Consider the following 15,219-nt stretch of genomic DNA (forward strand, 5'->3'; position numbering starts at 1 on the left):
GGCGAATAGCGGCTGATGGTGGGGCCCGTCGGGAGTATGGCAAGACGGCTGACCCATGGGGCTGTTTATCTCGAGTACTTAGTACTATGCACTGCTGTGGTTCCAGCCAGGTGGTTTCGAGCATGTCAGCTTTCAGGCTGTAAACTTTGGTGCGTGTCATGAAAGCGGAAGCCACATTGTGAGAAGCCTTGAAACACGCTGCTGGTGAGATGGAATGCAATTCCAGGCAGTGCAGATGCCGAGTTGCCGGCCTGCCATTGGTGGAATTCTGTATCAGGCCGGCACACTTTTGCTCGCCAATTCACGCCCACGTATAAATAGAGTGGAGAGGTCGGAGAGAGGAAAGCGTGCTACAGTAGAGTAGAGTCCAAGGTATAGATACGGTATCGTAGCATGGTACTTCAGTCTGCTGAAGGATGCAAGGTACCCGCAGCCTTCCTAAGTTTGGCCTTTTCACAGAAGAAGCTGACGTCATCGTAAATGTCAATGTGGTGGTGGTGGTGATGGCAGTTATGGTGTTGATATATTTGAGGCTGTTTATCTTGTACTGTGTTTGTCTGTGCAGAGTGTGCATGCAAGTATGTCTGGTTCGGTTCAGCACAACCAGAGCGCAGGATTGGCATCGAAAGCAGCTCGGGCCGCATCTCTTGTGTTAGCTAATGTGGAGCGGGTGATTCTATTCAAGACGGTTGTGCTTGCAATCGAGCAGTGTAATCTGGTGCTCTGTCGATGGTTTACCAGACTTATGGGGGCAGGCCAAGCTAGCCATTTCTGCAGCAAGTCGCACCTTCCATATCGCCGTGCGGGCAGGCGCAACCGGCCCTTCTGCTTCCAACAGAGACGGCTATCCACCTTCGGCGGAACGGAGGCTAACAGCAATGCATCCACTTTGTCTACTTACCCAACCCAGATTGCCGTCAAAATGCCACGACCAGTGCCTCCGACTGCTGCTGCTCGTCCCTCTTCTTCCTTTGTCATCCCTGCGACCCATCTGCGACAGTCCAGTACTCGCCACTCGCACCGTTCCCCGCTTCAGCGAGCTTCTTTTGTATGCAAGCGGCTGCACTTGCATGTGACAGCATCACCAGACTAGCCCGGCACCACAAGCAGAGCGCAACAAACTCTCCACAACATTGTGAGCTGTCACAGCACCGACCACGACCGTATTCTGTCATTTCGGACCCGAAAGCACTGCATCTAGCCTGACAAGAAAAAGAACAGAGAGTCTCAGACGTCCCTAGCACCTCTTTCTCGCAACACATGAAGTTTTAAGTACCGTATTCTGGTCTACTGCACAGTTCAACACCACGTGCGATACATCAATCAAGAGCACACCGTTGCTTCTCTGTACAGTAAACGTCAAGCGTTACAATTACTTAACCTACTCACACTCCAATCATGCCTGGAATCAGCGAAATCATCCCGCAGCCCGATTCGAGAGAGCTCCTCCCACCGCTACTCGCCTGTCTAGCAACAGCAAAGGCATCCAAAGACGTGCCTCCAGGCCTTCTTCCTCTTCTCTCGCCCATACTTCGCCAGCGTGTTCAGCTTCTATCCTCTAGCGAGTGGCTTCCGTTGCTGTCTTGGGACCAAGAAGCGGCATCTCGGCTCCCAGAAGCCATTGAGAAAATCGACGTCGAGCCGCATCCCTCTTCGGGCGAAATCGAGGTTGAGGAGCCAGACGAGATTTTGTATCGAAGATCAGACGCGGAGACACTACATGCAAAACTGGTGCTGGGCGAATATGGAATCATACCTACCTACCTTTGGTGCACAGGCGGTGAAGGAGGAAGTCGCTGGCTGCTGGCGGAGCTGAGAGGGCTAGCAGACGCTGAGGACGGCACCGAATGGTTCAAGGACGTCACCGATGCAAACGAAGCCGGCTTCAGACGAAAGTCGGGCACCGTGAAGACCAACGGTATCAAAATTCATCAAGCAGCCCTTGAGCCAGAAGTGGCCGTAGAGGAAGACGAGGATGATGGTTCATACTGGGCTGCATATGACCAGACCCCTGGGAGAACACCACAGCCTAGGCGTTCTCCCGCCCCGACAAGCAACAGCCAAACACAAGTTGGGCCCACGCAATCAGAGCTCGAGTATTTCGCGCGTTACGCTTCCGAAGTCCAACCAGCGCTTGACGCACATGACCCTGACGAAGAAAGCCCAGCTGCAGGAGAGTCTACACTGAATGGCAACGCTCTCAGCTACGCCCATGGACCCGAAACTGAAGCTCTCAACACATCCAACCTCGGTCCCAATGGCTACGACTCGTCCATTGCATCAACACACACAAACGGGCACACGAATGGTGATGGTATCAATGGTAACGACAGCGCCCTACATCACATGTCGGTCGACCAGGACCGAGAGATAGCGACCAATGCACTAAACCACCCCCGACCGTCTTCTTCAGCGTCTTCCAATTCGATTGAGAGGCTTGAACAAAAAGCAGAAAGCTCTAGTCAAGCAGAGCTTGCCATCAAACAGCACATTAGTACAGACATCAAGAGCCTGTTCCGGTTGGCGAGAGCTTCGGGTATTGATAGGGAAGAGTTTGAGAGAATTATACAACGAGAACTCGAGGTGTTGCCTATGCTGGAGCAGGAGTAGTTGTAGATGGGGGCGTAGGAAAATAAGATTGGATTGGATACTTGAGGAAAGGCTAAAAGTTCCCATGTTATGAGCATTCGGAGGTATTTTGTATGTGTACACATATCTTATGGCATTTCAACCTAACGAAAGTGGTATCGGTTGTGCTTGGATTTTTATTCTATCATCATCGATCAAATTTGAATTTTTGGAAAAGCCCAAAGGGTCACAGCCCATGCTCATAATTGAATTTTACTATAAAAAAAGTGTCCGTCTCTGATGCCTTGCACATCTCAACTCCGCGCTCTCCGAAACATGATGCGCGCCTACCTCCGTCTCTGGGCCTCGCCGCTCGCAAATTTAGCCCCACTAGCCTTGAGCTGCTGCAAAATGTCAACAGCATTGGAGCTGTTTAGGTTCAATGTTGTGTCCATGCTCGCGCTTCCCCTGCCAATCTCCTCAACCACGTTATTCGGGTCCGCAGCGCCGATGACCGGAATCTCCGACGCGAGCCACTGCTGGAAAGGCTTTGCAACAAAGTATCCATCTTCTGTGAACCAGCGCGTCATGGGGGCGCGAATATGCAGCGTCTGTTGAGGATTCGAAGCGTATGGGGCGGGCGTGAAGACGACATCGCATTCATAAATGGGAATGTGTTTCTTTGTCCAAGACGATATTCGTAGCTTTGCACCATGAGTCGGTCTCTTCCTATTATTCTTTGGGAGGTGTCGAACACGTACCTTGCCTGTCTTGCCCTCGCCCTCGTACACGAGGCCCTTTTCTACAAACCAGAGCCAGTAGGTGAAGATGCTGTTGAGCACGAAGTAAGCGACTACTGCGGGGAGAGTAAAGGGCTTGCTGGCTTCCCAGCCGAACTTCCAGTCGTAGTAGAAGAGGGCGCCGGCGATGGTCACGGCTGTGTAGCCGAGGACTAATCGTATGTCGGTGCTCGTGTGGATTTGCTTGAACTTGAGGCTGTTGAGGTAATTGGGGAGGGCATCGTCTGTTGTGCTCTTGAGATCTATACACAGTATATGTCAGTGTTTCGCGTCTATATACACACACATATACATGCGTGGATTGAAGGTCCTTGATCATTGAGTATCCCGCGCAACGTACCTGGCAGCGAGTGCACTGCGATTTTCTGAGTTGCCGACATGTTTGTTTCCTCAAAGTTGATGTGCACAAACTAGGCTAGAGAGATACCAGGAACAGACAGCTCAGAATAGCAGGGCCCGACGCTCGTTTGTTTCGCGAAGGAGGAATTGGTGATGAGCGGTGCTCGTGGTGGATGGGACACCTTTCCACAAGGGCAAAGCGCGCGGACCCTGGTCGTCCCGCCGGAGCCTCAGCGGCGGCGGAGTAGCTCTCGACTCTCGACCTTCGTTTCTGGGCCGAACGACAACCATCGACTTTGAACATCGCCCCTCCACCCTCCCTCCAACGTCCGCCCATCACGCGCAATTCGTCTGTTCCCGCCAACCATGGGGCAGCCCGTAGTCCAGACGATCCATAGGGATCCTGCCCTGTTGTACGTTCCTTATGGTCTTTGCTGGATGATGCATTGATGCGACGAAAGACGGCTGCTAATATTTCTACTATAGTTGGTGGATTCTACTCCCCATCACAGTCGTCATGGTACAGATCCATTTTCAACAATTTTCCATGATGCACCCTAGTCTGACGCCCATCTCAAGGTCCTTACCGGTATCCTCCGCCACTACGCCATGACACTGCTGCAGTCCACGCCCAAGAAACAAGACCTTCCCAAGATCCGCCAGCAGCGCTCGCTCGTCCGCGGCGTCAACCTGCGCACAAACGCGCACGTCATCTCGCCTGCCTCATTTGCGGCGCGCAAGGCATACATGGTGCAGGCGTTCCAGGAGGGAAAGTTCCTCGCGGAGCCCGAGATGAGGGGGAAGCCCAGACCGAATCCCATGAGTGATCCTGCGGCTATGGAGGGCATGATGGGCATGATGAAGGGCCAAATGACGATGATGATTCCGCAGACGCTGATCATGGGCTGGATCAATGCCTTTTTTTCGGGCTTCGTTATTAGTAAGTATTGGTTTCCGTTGCTGAAATGCCGGGTTGTGGAGAGATGAATGGCTTCTCGTATTCCAGAGCTTGCATCCCTGGGCCCTTGGATCTAGGGTGTTTTCAGCTGGCACCTCGGGTCGTTTGCTCTAGAATGTTCTAAACTGGGCCGACTCCCGCTGTGCTCAGCTCCTGTATACATGGGAAAGCGAGTAGTTGTTGATTTCGCGCCCCCGAGTCATGGGTTTGCATCGAATTGCTGCATCTCCCGTGTTGGAAAAGCAATTTGGATACATGCTAACCCGCGCTACTCCACAGTGAAATTACCTTTCCCGTTGACGCCACAATTCAAGTCGATGCTCCAGTCTGGAGTAGGTACTCGTGACCTCGACGTTAGATGGGTGTCGAGTTTGTCCTGGTACTTCTTGACATTGTTCGGCCTGCAACCCGTCTATAACTTTATCCTGGGAAGCAACAATGGTACGTGTTCAGTAGACATTCGCCTGCTTACTAGTTCAAGCTGACAGTGGGCCTTCAGCTGCCAACCAGGTTTCACAACAGATGGCCATGGCGAATCCAGGCGCGGGTGGTATGATGGGTCCCGAGCAAGACCCTGACAAGCTCTTCCTCAATGAAGCCGAGAACCTGGAGGTGCTGGAGCACCGATGGATATTGGAGGGAATCGAAGACCGACTGGTTGCCAAACTTGGAGCGTGATGTCGCTACACTGTGCTAGATACTAGTAGCTGTCGCTCAGCCCTGTAGTCAAATAGCATCTTTAAGTATCGAGGACTGGCCCAGCAAAATGATTTTATCCAGCGTCAATCATGCCTTTTTAGATTCCTGGCGGAAGAGGACTGGTTCCATGAGTGCCCTACATAATGTTCCAGTCGTACAGCTTTGGGGACAGTGGTGCCGTAGCTTGCGGACTAACATGGACGCCTACGAGACCAAGTGCCAGGCAAAGGCATTTTGTGCGAGGGCTAATCACAACAGCTTGAAACTTTCTCGACTTATGCACTGCGTCGCCCGATAATCTCCTGACAAATAGTAGAAACTACTGATTGACGATAACCATGTCCAGCTTGTCCACATGCCGACGCAGGGGTAACAGGAGGTCCTCCAGACGCATTGTCCTCGACCTGAGAGGCGCATTGTCCTGCAAGCGAGTCCTCCAGAGCCCATGTTGCCTGGCCGCCACTCGTCGGTCACCATCACAGCATGCCATGCTCCGCCCATAATTGCGCCTTCGCCAGCGCACCACATACTGCCTAGTTTGTAAGGCAACTCGATCAAGTCGTACGGGATACACAAATGTTGAGACAGCCTAGGCGTACTCTTGTTACCTTCACCATACGGTATACACGACCAGCGTCACAGATGTATCCATCCCAAATAAGCCACGGGAAACGCTGTCCGGCAGACCATGCTCTATTCTATCTCGATGCCCAAATCGAGTCGTCTTGGGCGAGACGCGCCCCTCGTTCTGGTGAGCCATCCTGCAGTGAGCTCCAATCAAAGATGCTACCCCTCCACCCTCTAACCCTCCACACTCCATCCACAATGACAGTGGCGCTTCCTCTTTGCTTCCCATCCGCCATCGCTTGTGCGATATGGTCCTCGGAACAATCGCTTCCTTGGTGCCGGTCACCCGGGCTAGCAGCACAGCAGCGACTGGCCACGAACCCTTATGCGCGGCCTCCCAACTGAGATGTCGGCACTGTCATGTTGGTGGTTCGTTCTCCTAATGCGCGTCGTCCGTCCGTTTACTTGTTCGTTTTTTGGCCCCCAACGGTCAAACTGGTGGGCCTACGGGTTGACATCTTGAACGTGCGCATGGCCCGTACCCTCTTTCCGACACTTTCTGCAAGCTATGCTGTCCGCGGGACAGCTCATTGACTCGGGTTGGCTTGGTCGTATCGCCATACGGCAGCGATCGACCCAGACTAGGGAGATTGCTTTTTCATTTGCAGCTCTACCCTGGGGCTTACACTCTATGCGCCCGTGACGGCAGACGGCAGGAGCCAGAGCCCTGTAAAATAGGTGGTGGCTGACAGCTGTGCTTGTTTTGACAGGGGGCCCGGTCCACCGGTGAAGCTGAAGCGCGCAAGATGAACACACGCCAAGGCAACTCTACTTTTATTGGTGGCTGTGGTGCGGCTCTGCGAGGACTCTCTGGCATAAAACACTGTGGACCATGAGAGCCTGAGGATGGAGGTACACCATAGTACCGGAATTCGAGGGCAGTGCAACCCGATAGCAAACTACTCTGGTTTGCTGCCTGGGATCTCCACTACATTCCTGATTCTTGCTCCGCCTCTTTTGGTTTTGATATCTTTCATCTGGTCCCCTTATATTCTTGGGGTTTGACGTGCAGACTGTGTCATCACAGAGAAAGTGATACCTTAAACTAGGGCATCTCTGGATACGGTTAGAGTAAGTAGCAATGTCGACCGATATTAGATATGTTTATACTAATTTTGTCACTCAGTCCAAATATTCCAACCCTTATATTCGGCTTTTGTCTCAATATTCGCTATGGACACCCATCAATTTGGAGACTTGTCGCAAATACAAGCCATGGAAGAGTCTCGCTTTCCTACCTGGAACACAAACCACGACAGCTACATGTATCCATACAAGCAGCACGCAGTAAACTATCCCTTGGAAGAAAACATCTGTTTCGATGAGTTCGACGAAGGCAGCATCAGGGTTCCACCCATGCAACGCTTCATGGACGACATGTACCCCTTCAGCCATGGTATTTTACAGGCAAACATGCCCCTATACAACCAGTACGCAGCACATCTAGAGCACCAATGGCACCTATCGGACAGTCTTCGACATCCCTCTCCTGACTGTACGTCATCTGGCAACACCAGTCAGAATACCCAAGACGAGCTGCGGTCTCCGTACATGTACCATGCTACTCCATACACTGGTCCGATGGAATACCCTCAGGCCTCATTCCCCTGTTCAACGACCAAACAGTTTCATAACGGCCCTTACCAGCTCGACGTTCCGATGTTTCCAAGTAACTGTACCCTTCGTCAACTCGAATATACCCCTGTGGCGGAGGCAGTTGCAGAGGAAGTCGAAGATGGTGATATCAAACAAGAGGCTATCACTAGCCACGAGCAAGGAACTGTCAAGACAGAAGAGACAACAGAGTACACGACTTATGCAGACTCGGCAATCGGACTCTCCACACGAGACGCTCAATCAGTCGAACCAGTCGATTTCCCTGCAGAGTCCACTTCGGATTCCGAGTATAGCCCGACGTCTGGTCGATCTAATAAGAGGAAAAGGTCTACAGCGTCGAGCAACAGCTCTAGTCGTACATCGAGACGTCGCGCACATAGTCGCAAGGACTCTCATGCGACAAGTCCTACGGTATCAATCAATTCAAAGAAGAAACAACGGCGGGCCTCGAAGGCCTCTCAGAGCCATATCGATATGAGCACCCATCCTGACTATCGCCGCCCCTTCCCTTGCCCATTCGCTATATTTGGCTGCAAGTCCGACTTTGTCTCCAAGAACGAGTGGAAGAGGCACATCAGTACCCAACATATTAAGCTTGGCTACTGGCGCTGCGATCTCTGCCCGCCATCGGTCGACCCAGATGATGACGCTCTATACCACAACGACTTCAACCGCAAAGACCTCTTCACCCAGCATCTCCGCCGCATGCACGCCGCCCCCAAAGACAAGTCCCCCCAGTCCACCAAGGAGTACCCCGTCACCGAAGCCAATCTCCCCGAGCACCAGAACCGCTGCAACCGCTGGCTCCGAGACCCGCCACAGCATTCAAGCTGCCTCTTTTGCAACTGCGAATTCGAAGGTGCGAATTCCTGGGATGAGCGAATCGAGCATATCGGACGCCATCTTGAGAAGGACTATGCAAATAGGGCTGATATGCTTGACTGCGCTACCTGGTACAAGGATACGAGGCTTGAGTGTTATTTGCTCAATGAGGGTCTCATCGCACGAAATGGTAGTGGTTGGAGGATTGGTGATGGTAATCCCTGCAGGGTTGCTGTTGTGGGAAGCGATGCGGAGTCTGAGGAGGAGTGAAGGGAATAAGCCATGGAATTTTCGTTTTGTTCGTATTGCAGCTCATTGCGAGCAACCTTGTTAGTTTTTTTGCGGATTCTGTTTGGAAAGACATGATGCTGGTGCACGGTTATTATAGTTGGATACCCCCTTCCCCGTTTGTGGGCGTTATTTACATACGATTCTGTTTTTTTTTCAAATTTGATAGCATATCTTCATCGTCAGAACATGTGATTCTTCTTCTATAGAGTTTTGGGTATCTTGACGTACAGTTTTAAACAGCAATGTGCTACTTACCCAGATACCAGCTCGCAGCATACAACTCATCCTGCGAAGCCCATGCAACAAAGTCCTCAGTACCAACGCACCCTCGACCAAAACTCGTAATCGCATACCCAGCTATCTCCCTACCCACGTACACCCCACACACCCCCGCTATCCGCCCCCATCCTTCTTTCTTCCTTCGTTCACCGAGCACCCCTCCCCCCTCCCTTCGTACTAAACCACCGTGGCTGAGCAAGACATCGGCCCCGCATATACGAGTCCTAACCTGCACACTTGCACATACTATCGATGTAGAGTTTAGGGTGTTTCCTGTGCAAAGTATGCAGTCCTTCGTTGCTGCGCCTCTGTGCGCCCCACTCTTTGTCCTTTGGGGTTGGAGTTTGTGTGTGCTTGGGGCAGGGGCAGGGGGAGGTGGGGTGTGAGTGAGTGTATGGTATATGTTTGTGTGGTGTGTGTGTGTGTGTGTGTGTGTGTGTGTGTGTGTGTGTGTGTGTGTGTGACTAAAGCAAGGAAAGGGGAGTGGGATTGGAGGTGATAATTTGTGAAAACTCGAAGTATTGATGAAGCTGTAAAAGTCTCCCACTCTACTAGGGCCGTCTGAGAATTTGCTGAATGAGATCCTGATTTCCGCCATGAATATCACCAAGAGTTATCAAAAGTAAATGTAGGAGTAAATCTTGAATCATCAATTCGTAAAAATGGCTACAGAGCGGTTACAAGCAGTGAAGCAGAATTCTATTGCATCACAGCTCATCCTTATATTCCTCCTCGCTTCCCTCATAAACATCTTCTTCATCTTCCTGCTGAGCATCTTTCTTTCGTTCCTTCTCTCTCCCCATGCCCGCAGTCTCCTCGTCCCCATCCTTGCTTGAATCTTTCTTTTTCTTCTTCTTTTTCTCGCCCACGTCATCCTCAGTATCAATAATACCTCTCAATTCCCTACCTTGGCGCGTAGTCGCAAGGACCAACTTCCATCCCTTCTTCCCCGCCTTCTTCTTCAGGGTGTTCTTGAACGTCTCTACGTCTTTGAGGTTGCCAATGTCGTGTTTCTTCATCTCTTCTTTGGTCATTTGCTTTCCGTCGCTACTAGCTACAACAATGAAAGATTCCTTGCCACCACCGACAACTAGCGACTTCTCGATGACTTTTCCTTCGCTGCCGACTAGCTTCTTTGCGCCGACTTCGATACCACCAATAATAGGTCCGCGCTTTGTCGAGCCTTCGAGGCCAGTTGTGATGTCACGGAGAGGGTTCGTATTGGCGTCATCAGCAGCTTTTTGGGCGGCTATGAGCCGCTCGGTTGCAGCCAATTTGGTGGATTCTTGCACAGCGGTCCATGACTCCACTTCTGACTCTGCTATGACGGGCTCGCAGAGGATGGGGTGAGCAAGTTTCTCCTGTGGTGGTGTGAATGCAACATCGTGGCAAAGACGAGGTGTGTCGACGATCATCAGGTACGAGCATGTGCTCGTTTCCTTGACCATGGAAATGCGGTCAGCGGACTGCGGATTGCAGTGGAACTAGATGTTGTATCAGTATGGCGGGACACAATGCAATTGCGTCGTAGTACACACCTGAACATCGATTTTGCGTGGTTTGCCCGTCAAATCGCACTCGGTGCCGTCGGATAATCGTTGAACCATGTACCTGCTCGAGCCTTTTGTCTCTAGCCTGGGCAGCTCCAAGCCCTTTGTTTCGACATCCCCCTCGTCTTCATCATCCTCATCGTCAAAGGCCTCCTTACTGCCTTGCTCGTTTCCTAGCGTCTTGCGTGCATTCGCTTTCTTGCTCTTCTCTTCTGTAGGAAATCTTCCAAGCACAAAACTGTGTACGCTTTCGTCCTCTACTGGCGGGTATATGGGAACTCCGCGACCCGGTGGAAGTTGATGGAATTGCTTGACCTCGCCCTTGTAGCAAAATCTATAGCTCCACCAACCGCTCAGATAATATATGCAATTGTCTCGCATACCCTCAAGTAGCTCCCATCCACGGTCCGTTGCGCGTACAAGCTCCTTCTCTTCCTCTGCTTTGGCATCCTCCGCAGAGGTTGTGTCGTTCTGGGCGACTTCTTCGGGTATTATAGGTATGCTGCACAAGTATCGTTGTCCGTGTAATACGACTGCTTCGTAGGTATGTTCCAGCGCATCGCCTATGGGTGTTGTGTCCGCAGTTGTCTTATCGCGCTTGGAGAGTTCTTGTGTTTCCTGTGATCCCGGTGTCACCGAGCTCGAGCTGGGTGATCCGCTTGCAAGGAGAGATGTCGCTTTATTCTCTGTGATAAACGTGTCCGGCCATAAAACTTCATACTGGGGGCGTGTTAGCGTGTAGTTCTACGATGTTGGTCATAGTGCGTCATGCCTGGGGAAAGGCGAGCAAGTCATCAAAGACACTGAACGCATGTTGACTCGCGAGCGCGATGCGCAACACGGCCGGAAGCGCCCATATACCTCTCATTTTGTGGTTGCCGGGAGCGCCGAGGGGCATCAAGTCAATTGAGGGCACACTACGTGGAGCTGGTTGCGGACTTCTTGTAGTCTGGTTGGAGCCAGATGTCACTTCCGTCAAGCTATGCCGCATCGGGTAAGACCCATGAGAGAAGGGCAGTTCGCACATGTTTCGATTATGCTTCCATTGTTTCCCCCACATCTATGCATGGATTGTGACAACATCACTCTGCATTGTTGAAAAATACAAATGGCAAATGTCTCCAGAGAATTGTCTTTAGCAGCTTTCACTTGAGAAATTCGAGTGGGTGAGGCTTCTCCATTGACTTGTCCTACTAATGGGATAGTGAATTTGGACCACCACATCGATGGTAGAATACACTAGTATTCGCACTTGAAAGCACCATATCTGCTTCTATTAGCATGCCTAGCAAGGCGAGAGTTGGTCTGTTATTTATTGGTTGATGGTATGCCTGATATGACGCGGGGTAGTAACAGTACATGTACACAGAGCCCACCGTTCAGCTGACCCCTCGAACACCATGCCAAACTATACGCCCTGTCCCACAGTAGATCTCGTACCATCATAGTTCGATTTGGACAGACAAGCATGTTCCTCTCACCTGCCCCTGCATTAAGAGTGCCAACCAAACCGAAATATCCTGGTGATCCGCTTCGAGCAGGCGAAATCAGGGTCTTGTGGCTGCAGCCTGGCAAATGGACTGACCCCATTGTTTGCGAACTCTCCAACGCCGAGATCGAATTCGTGCGATACCGAGCACTATCCTATGTATGGGGCTCACAGCTTCACCAGCGCTCCGTCCGACTTAATGGTCGTAGCTATCCCGTAACCTTGAATTTGGAGAGTGCGTTGAGACACCTACGAGCAAAGTACAACAGAGGATTAGTCCTTTGGGTTGATGCGTTGTGAGTACCGTTGACCCTCATATGTCTACAGTTCAGGTCTAACCCTGTCGTGCCTTTTCTCCAGACGCATTGACCAGGTGAATGGCGAAGAAAGGACTCATCAGGTTCAGCTCATGGGGCGCATTTATGCGAGTTGCCAAGAATGTCTCGTATACCTGGGACAGAGCCTCGATAGCACTGTTGGAGCATTGACTGAGCCAACATCTGTTCTAGACTTTGGGAAATATCGCACGCATGTCCATGCTCAAACCACCTTGAAGCCAAGCCACAAGCCAGGACTATACGACGTGTTTGAGTTCTTCTATAAGTTGAGCGAGTCCAATCACTTGCATGAAATCTTGCCCGCTCATGGTGGGCAGGAAGAAGCAGGCACGAATTCCGAGGATCACAAGAGCTACAAGAACAGTATGCATTTTTTCGAGACACTGCGAATGTTCATGCATGCCCCATTTACGCCCTGGTGGTCCAGAATATGGGTAATACAAGAGGTGGCACTTCCTCCCCAAGTTGTCATCCTCTACGGTACAATTTCTGCGCCATGGACCATGTTCGCTAAGGCCGCAAAGGAGTACCAAATCCACAGTAGTTCGTGCTGCCGTGAGTTTCTCCAAAACTTGCCTCGAGATGAAGAAGCTGTCGTGCACAACAGTTTCGAGACCATGTCAAAGGTAGAAGATCTCCGACAGCGTTACCATACGCATCAGTCAGAAACTGCTTACTTGGGCCTGTTGGAATTGCTAAGGCTATTCCGAGACAAGAAGGCATCTGACCCCAAAGACAAGGTGTTTGCTCTCCTTAGCATGGCGGAATTTGTGCCTGGTAGAGAACCCTTGACACCAGATTACTCGCTGAGCGAAAAAGAAGTCTATCGCCAAGCAACGCTGGAGTCAATATACTCGACCAGGTCGCTTTCAGTGTTTAGTACGGAACTGGGAAGAAAGTTCAGAAGTGACTTGCCATCATGGGTTCCAGATTGGGGTGCGCCAGGAAGTCATACATATCACTTGCGAGCAAAAGCGATAAAATACTACAACGCATGCGGAAGAGAAGCTACACCGGATTCAATAATACCGATAGGAAACTTCAAAAGTAACCTTGGAGACCCACCATCTCTGCCATTGAAGGAAAAACTTGAAGAATTAAGACGCCACAGAAATATGTACATGAAGGACAAACTTAGCTTACAAGGCCTGAGGATTATGCGAGTGGAGGAGGTGGGCGAGATCATGTGGGGGGACGACCCTGCTAGCAGCCGGCACACGCTCTTACAATGGTTTCATACGTGGCTGCGACACGCGAAACCATTCGGGGAGGCATGGCATCGTGTGTTGCTGCGAGACATGAAATCCTTCTCGGAGGACACGTTTCCGGTGTATACTGAGAGTTTGCAGCCATCGCAGAGAGTTCCCCTGTTCAAGTTCTGGAGAACCATCTGCGCCGATGTAATCCACGAACACATAACAACGGGGAGTATACGGAGAGTACTGGCCGAAGACATGTCCACTTTTGAAACATGGATGAGATACTCGAGCATGTCACCTTTCAGCAGTGCAGAAAACAGAAAGCAAGCTGGGGTTTGGTCTAGCAAAGCGGAGTTGTGGAGTCTTTTCCTCTTCGTATGGCCGACAGCACCGGACAAGGGCATGTCAGATGCACCAGACACTGCGTATGTTCCCATGCACTTGGAGGATCGCCAACTTGTGTACAACCTACTGCTTGACTTAATGCAAGCCTCCGGACTGAAGATCTTAGTCATTAAGTGGAGCGCTGGGGATGATTGCGCGTGGAAAACGATTTATCTAAGATTGGTCTTCGAACTCACACGCTCTTACGGAACTAGTATAGGCTTGTATACGGACAGAGAAAAGAGCCAGATTCCTAGTGTAGAGCGGTCGGTAAGCATAGCGACATTGTCGCGACGGCTGATCTGTGGTGATGGGCTGATCGGGCTGGGCCCAGCGGACATGGCTGTTGGAGACGAACTGTTTCTTCTGCCTGGAGGAAAGACGCCATTTGTCTTGCGTCCGTTGGGCGACAAGTGTTGGGGTGGTAAGTCGCGTTGCTTTAAGTACGAGATCATAGGTGACTGTTACTTGAATGGGTGGATGGATGGAGGCGCAAAGGTCAGCTCACGAGAATGGGTCGACATTGTGATTGTGTGAATTCTTTTCAAGTGGTTGAGCCGAGAAGATTTGTGGATATCAGCAGGCCTTCGTGCTTAGTATACATATGACCTGAAATGTCATCAAGGAGAGGATTGTATAGTGAGCAGCTACCATGACACCAACTTCGAGTTTTCTAGAATAGGTGTAATTTTAGTCAAATATATACAAATCCATCCTAAGAAATCGATTAAAACTAGTGCCAAGTCGTGCAGCCTACGCGCTACAGAGCTAGAAGCTGGTAAAGTAGCTAATTCGAACACGTTTCACTCACGAAAACAAAAAGACACAGACCACCTAGCTGCTTACTAAGAAAGAGCTTAGTAAGAAGCTTACTAAGAATGCCGCTAGAAAGCGACACTATACGAGTTAATACTCAAGAAAATAGACAGGAAAGCCTAGGTCTAGAGGCTCAAATCGACAGAGAAATGGACGTAGAGTCCCCACCAGCCACGCCCACCCAACCAGCCAGCCAAGCTAGCTTATTTGAGCTGCCAATACTACCACCAAACAAACGGCAAGCCAACTTCTCACCAGAAATATCCCAGCCAGCCCGAAACCTATTCCCAAGCCAAAGCAATCAAAAGCCAACAGCTAAGAACGCGCAACAAGCAATTTAGTGGGCTAGAGACCTTATACTCCAGGCCTCTATAATGGCAGATTCCTACGTAGCTCAAAATAAGCTACTAGAGCTACTCGACGTCTTTAGAGACTATACTGAA

General features: G+C 50.9%; 7 protein-coding genes across 7 annotated transcripts; 4 read left to right on the plus strand and 3 right to left on the minus strand.

Moving 5' to 3' along the window:
- Positions 1 to 360: 360 nt before the first annotated feature.
- COCSADRAFT_335321 (uncharacterized protein) lies at positions 361 to 698 on the minus strand. Its single transcript, XM_007703023.1, has one exon. It carries the CDS (start codon positions 642 to 644, stop codon positions 402 to 404), a length of 243 nt encoding a protein of 80 aa, XP_007701213.1. The 5' UTR covers positions 645 to 698; the 3' UTR covers positions 361 to 401.
- Positions 699 to 1,235: 537 nt separating this feature from the next.
- Positions 1,236 to 2,762, plus strand: COCSADRAFT_335329 (uncharacterized protein). The gene has a single exon (XM_007703024.1). It carries the CDS (start codon positions 1,399 to 1,401, stop codon positions 2,608 to 2,610), a length of 1,212 nt encoding a protein of 403 aa, XP_007701214.1. The 5' UTR covers positions 1,236 to 1,398; the 3' UTR covers positions 2,611 to 2,762.
- Positions 2,763 to 2,915: 153 nt separating this feature from the next.
- Positions 2,916 to 3,748, minus strand: COCSADRAFT_92681 (uncharacterized protein; the record flags this gene model as incomplete). Its single annotated transcript, XM_007703025.1, has 3 exons — positions 2,916 to 3,272; positions 3,330 to 3,610; positions 3,709 to 3,748. 3 exons carry the CDS (start codon positions 3,746 to 3,748, stop codon positions 2,916 to 2,918), a joined length of 678 nt encoding a protein of 225 aa, XP_007701215.1.
- Positions 3,749 to 3,986: 238 nt separating this feature from the next.
- On the plus strand, positions 3,987 to 5,469 carry COCSADRAFT_37792 (uncharacterized protein). Its single transcript, XM_007702805.1, has 5 exons — positions 3,987 to 4,120; positions 4,194 to 4,227; positions 4,287 to 4,647; positions 4,945 to 5,106; positions 5,165 to 5,469. Exons 1-5 carry the CDS (start codon positions 4,074 to 4,076, stop codon positions 5,341 to 5,343), a joined length of 783 nt encoding a protein of 260 aa, XP_007700995.1. The 5' UTR covers positions 3,987 to 4,073; the 3' UTR covers positions 5,344 to 5,469.
- A 1,323-nt stretch (positions 5,470 to 6,792) lies between these two features.
- On the plus strand, positions 6,793 to 8,912 carry COCSADRAFT_37793 (uncharacterized protein). The gene is made up of 2 exons (XM_007702806.1): positions 6,793 to 7,062; positions 7,118 to 8,912. Exon 2 carries the CDS (start codon positions 7,165 to 7,167, stop codon positions 8,698 to 8,700), a length of 1,536 nt encoding a protein of 511 aa, XP_007700996.1. The 5' UTR covers positions 6,793 to 7,062; positions 7,118 to 7,164; the 3' UTR covers positions 8,701 to 8,912.
- A 718-nt stretch (positions 8,913 to 9,630) lies between these two features.
- COCSADRAFT_200550 (uncharacterized protein) lies at positions 9,631 to 11,469 on the minus strand. Its single transcript, XM_007703026.1, has 3 exons — positions 11,323 to 11,469; positions 10,539 to 11,270; positions 9,631 to 10,484 (listed from the first exon to the last, which is right to left on the minus strand). Exons 1-3 carry the CDS (start codon positions 11,446 to 11,448, stop codon positions 9,708 to 9,710), a joined length of 1,635 nt encoding a protein of 544 aa, XP_007701216.1. The 5' UTR covers positions 11,449 to 11,469; the 3' UTR covers positions 9,631 to 9,707.
- Positions 11,470 to 12,009: 540 nt separating this feature from the next.
- Positions 12,010 to 14,609, plus strand: COCSADRAFT_182226 (uncharacterized protein). The gene is made up of 2 exons (XM_007703027.1): positions 12,010 to 12,335; positions 12,400 to 14,609. The coding sequence occupies exons 1-2, from the start codon at positions 12,019 to 12,021 to the stop codon at positions 14,495 to 14,497; spliced, it is 2,415 nt and encodes an 804-aa protein (XP_007701217.1). The 5' UTR covers positions 12,010 to 12,018; the 3' UTR covers positions 14,498 to 14,609.
- Positions 14,610 to 15,219: the final 610 nt, after the last annotated feature.

This window comes from Bipolaris sorokiniana, assembly GCF_000338995.1.
Source record: "Bipolaris sorokiniana ND90Pr unplaced genomic scaffold COCSAscaffold_9, whole genome shotgun sequence".
Classification (NCBI taxonomy): domain Eukaryota; kingdom Fungi; phylum Ascomycota; class Dothideomycetes; order Pleosporales; family Pleosporaceae; genus Bipolaris; species Bipolaris sorokiniana.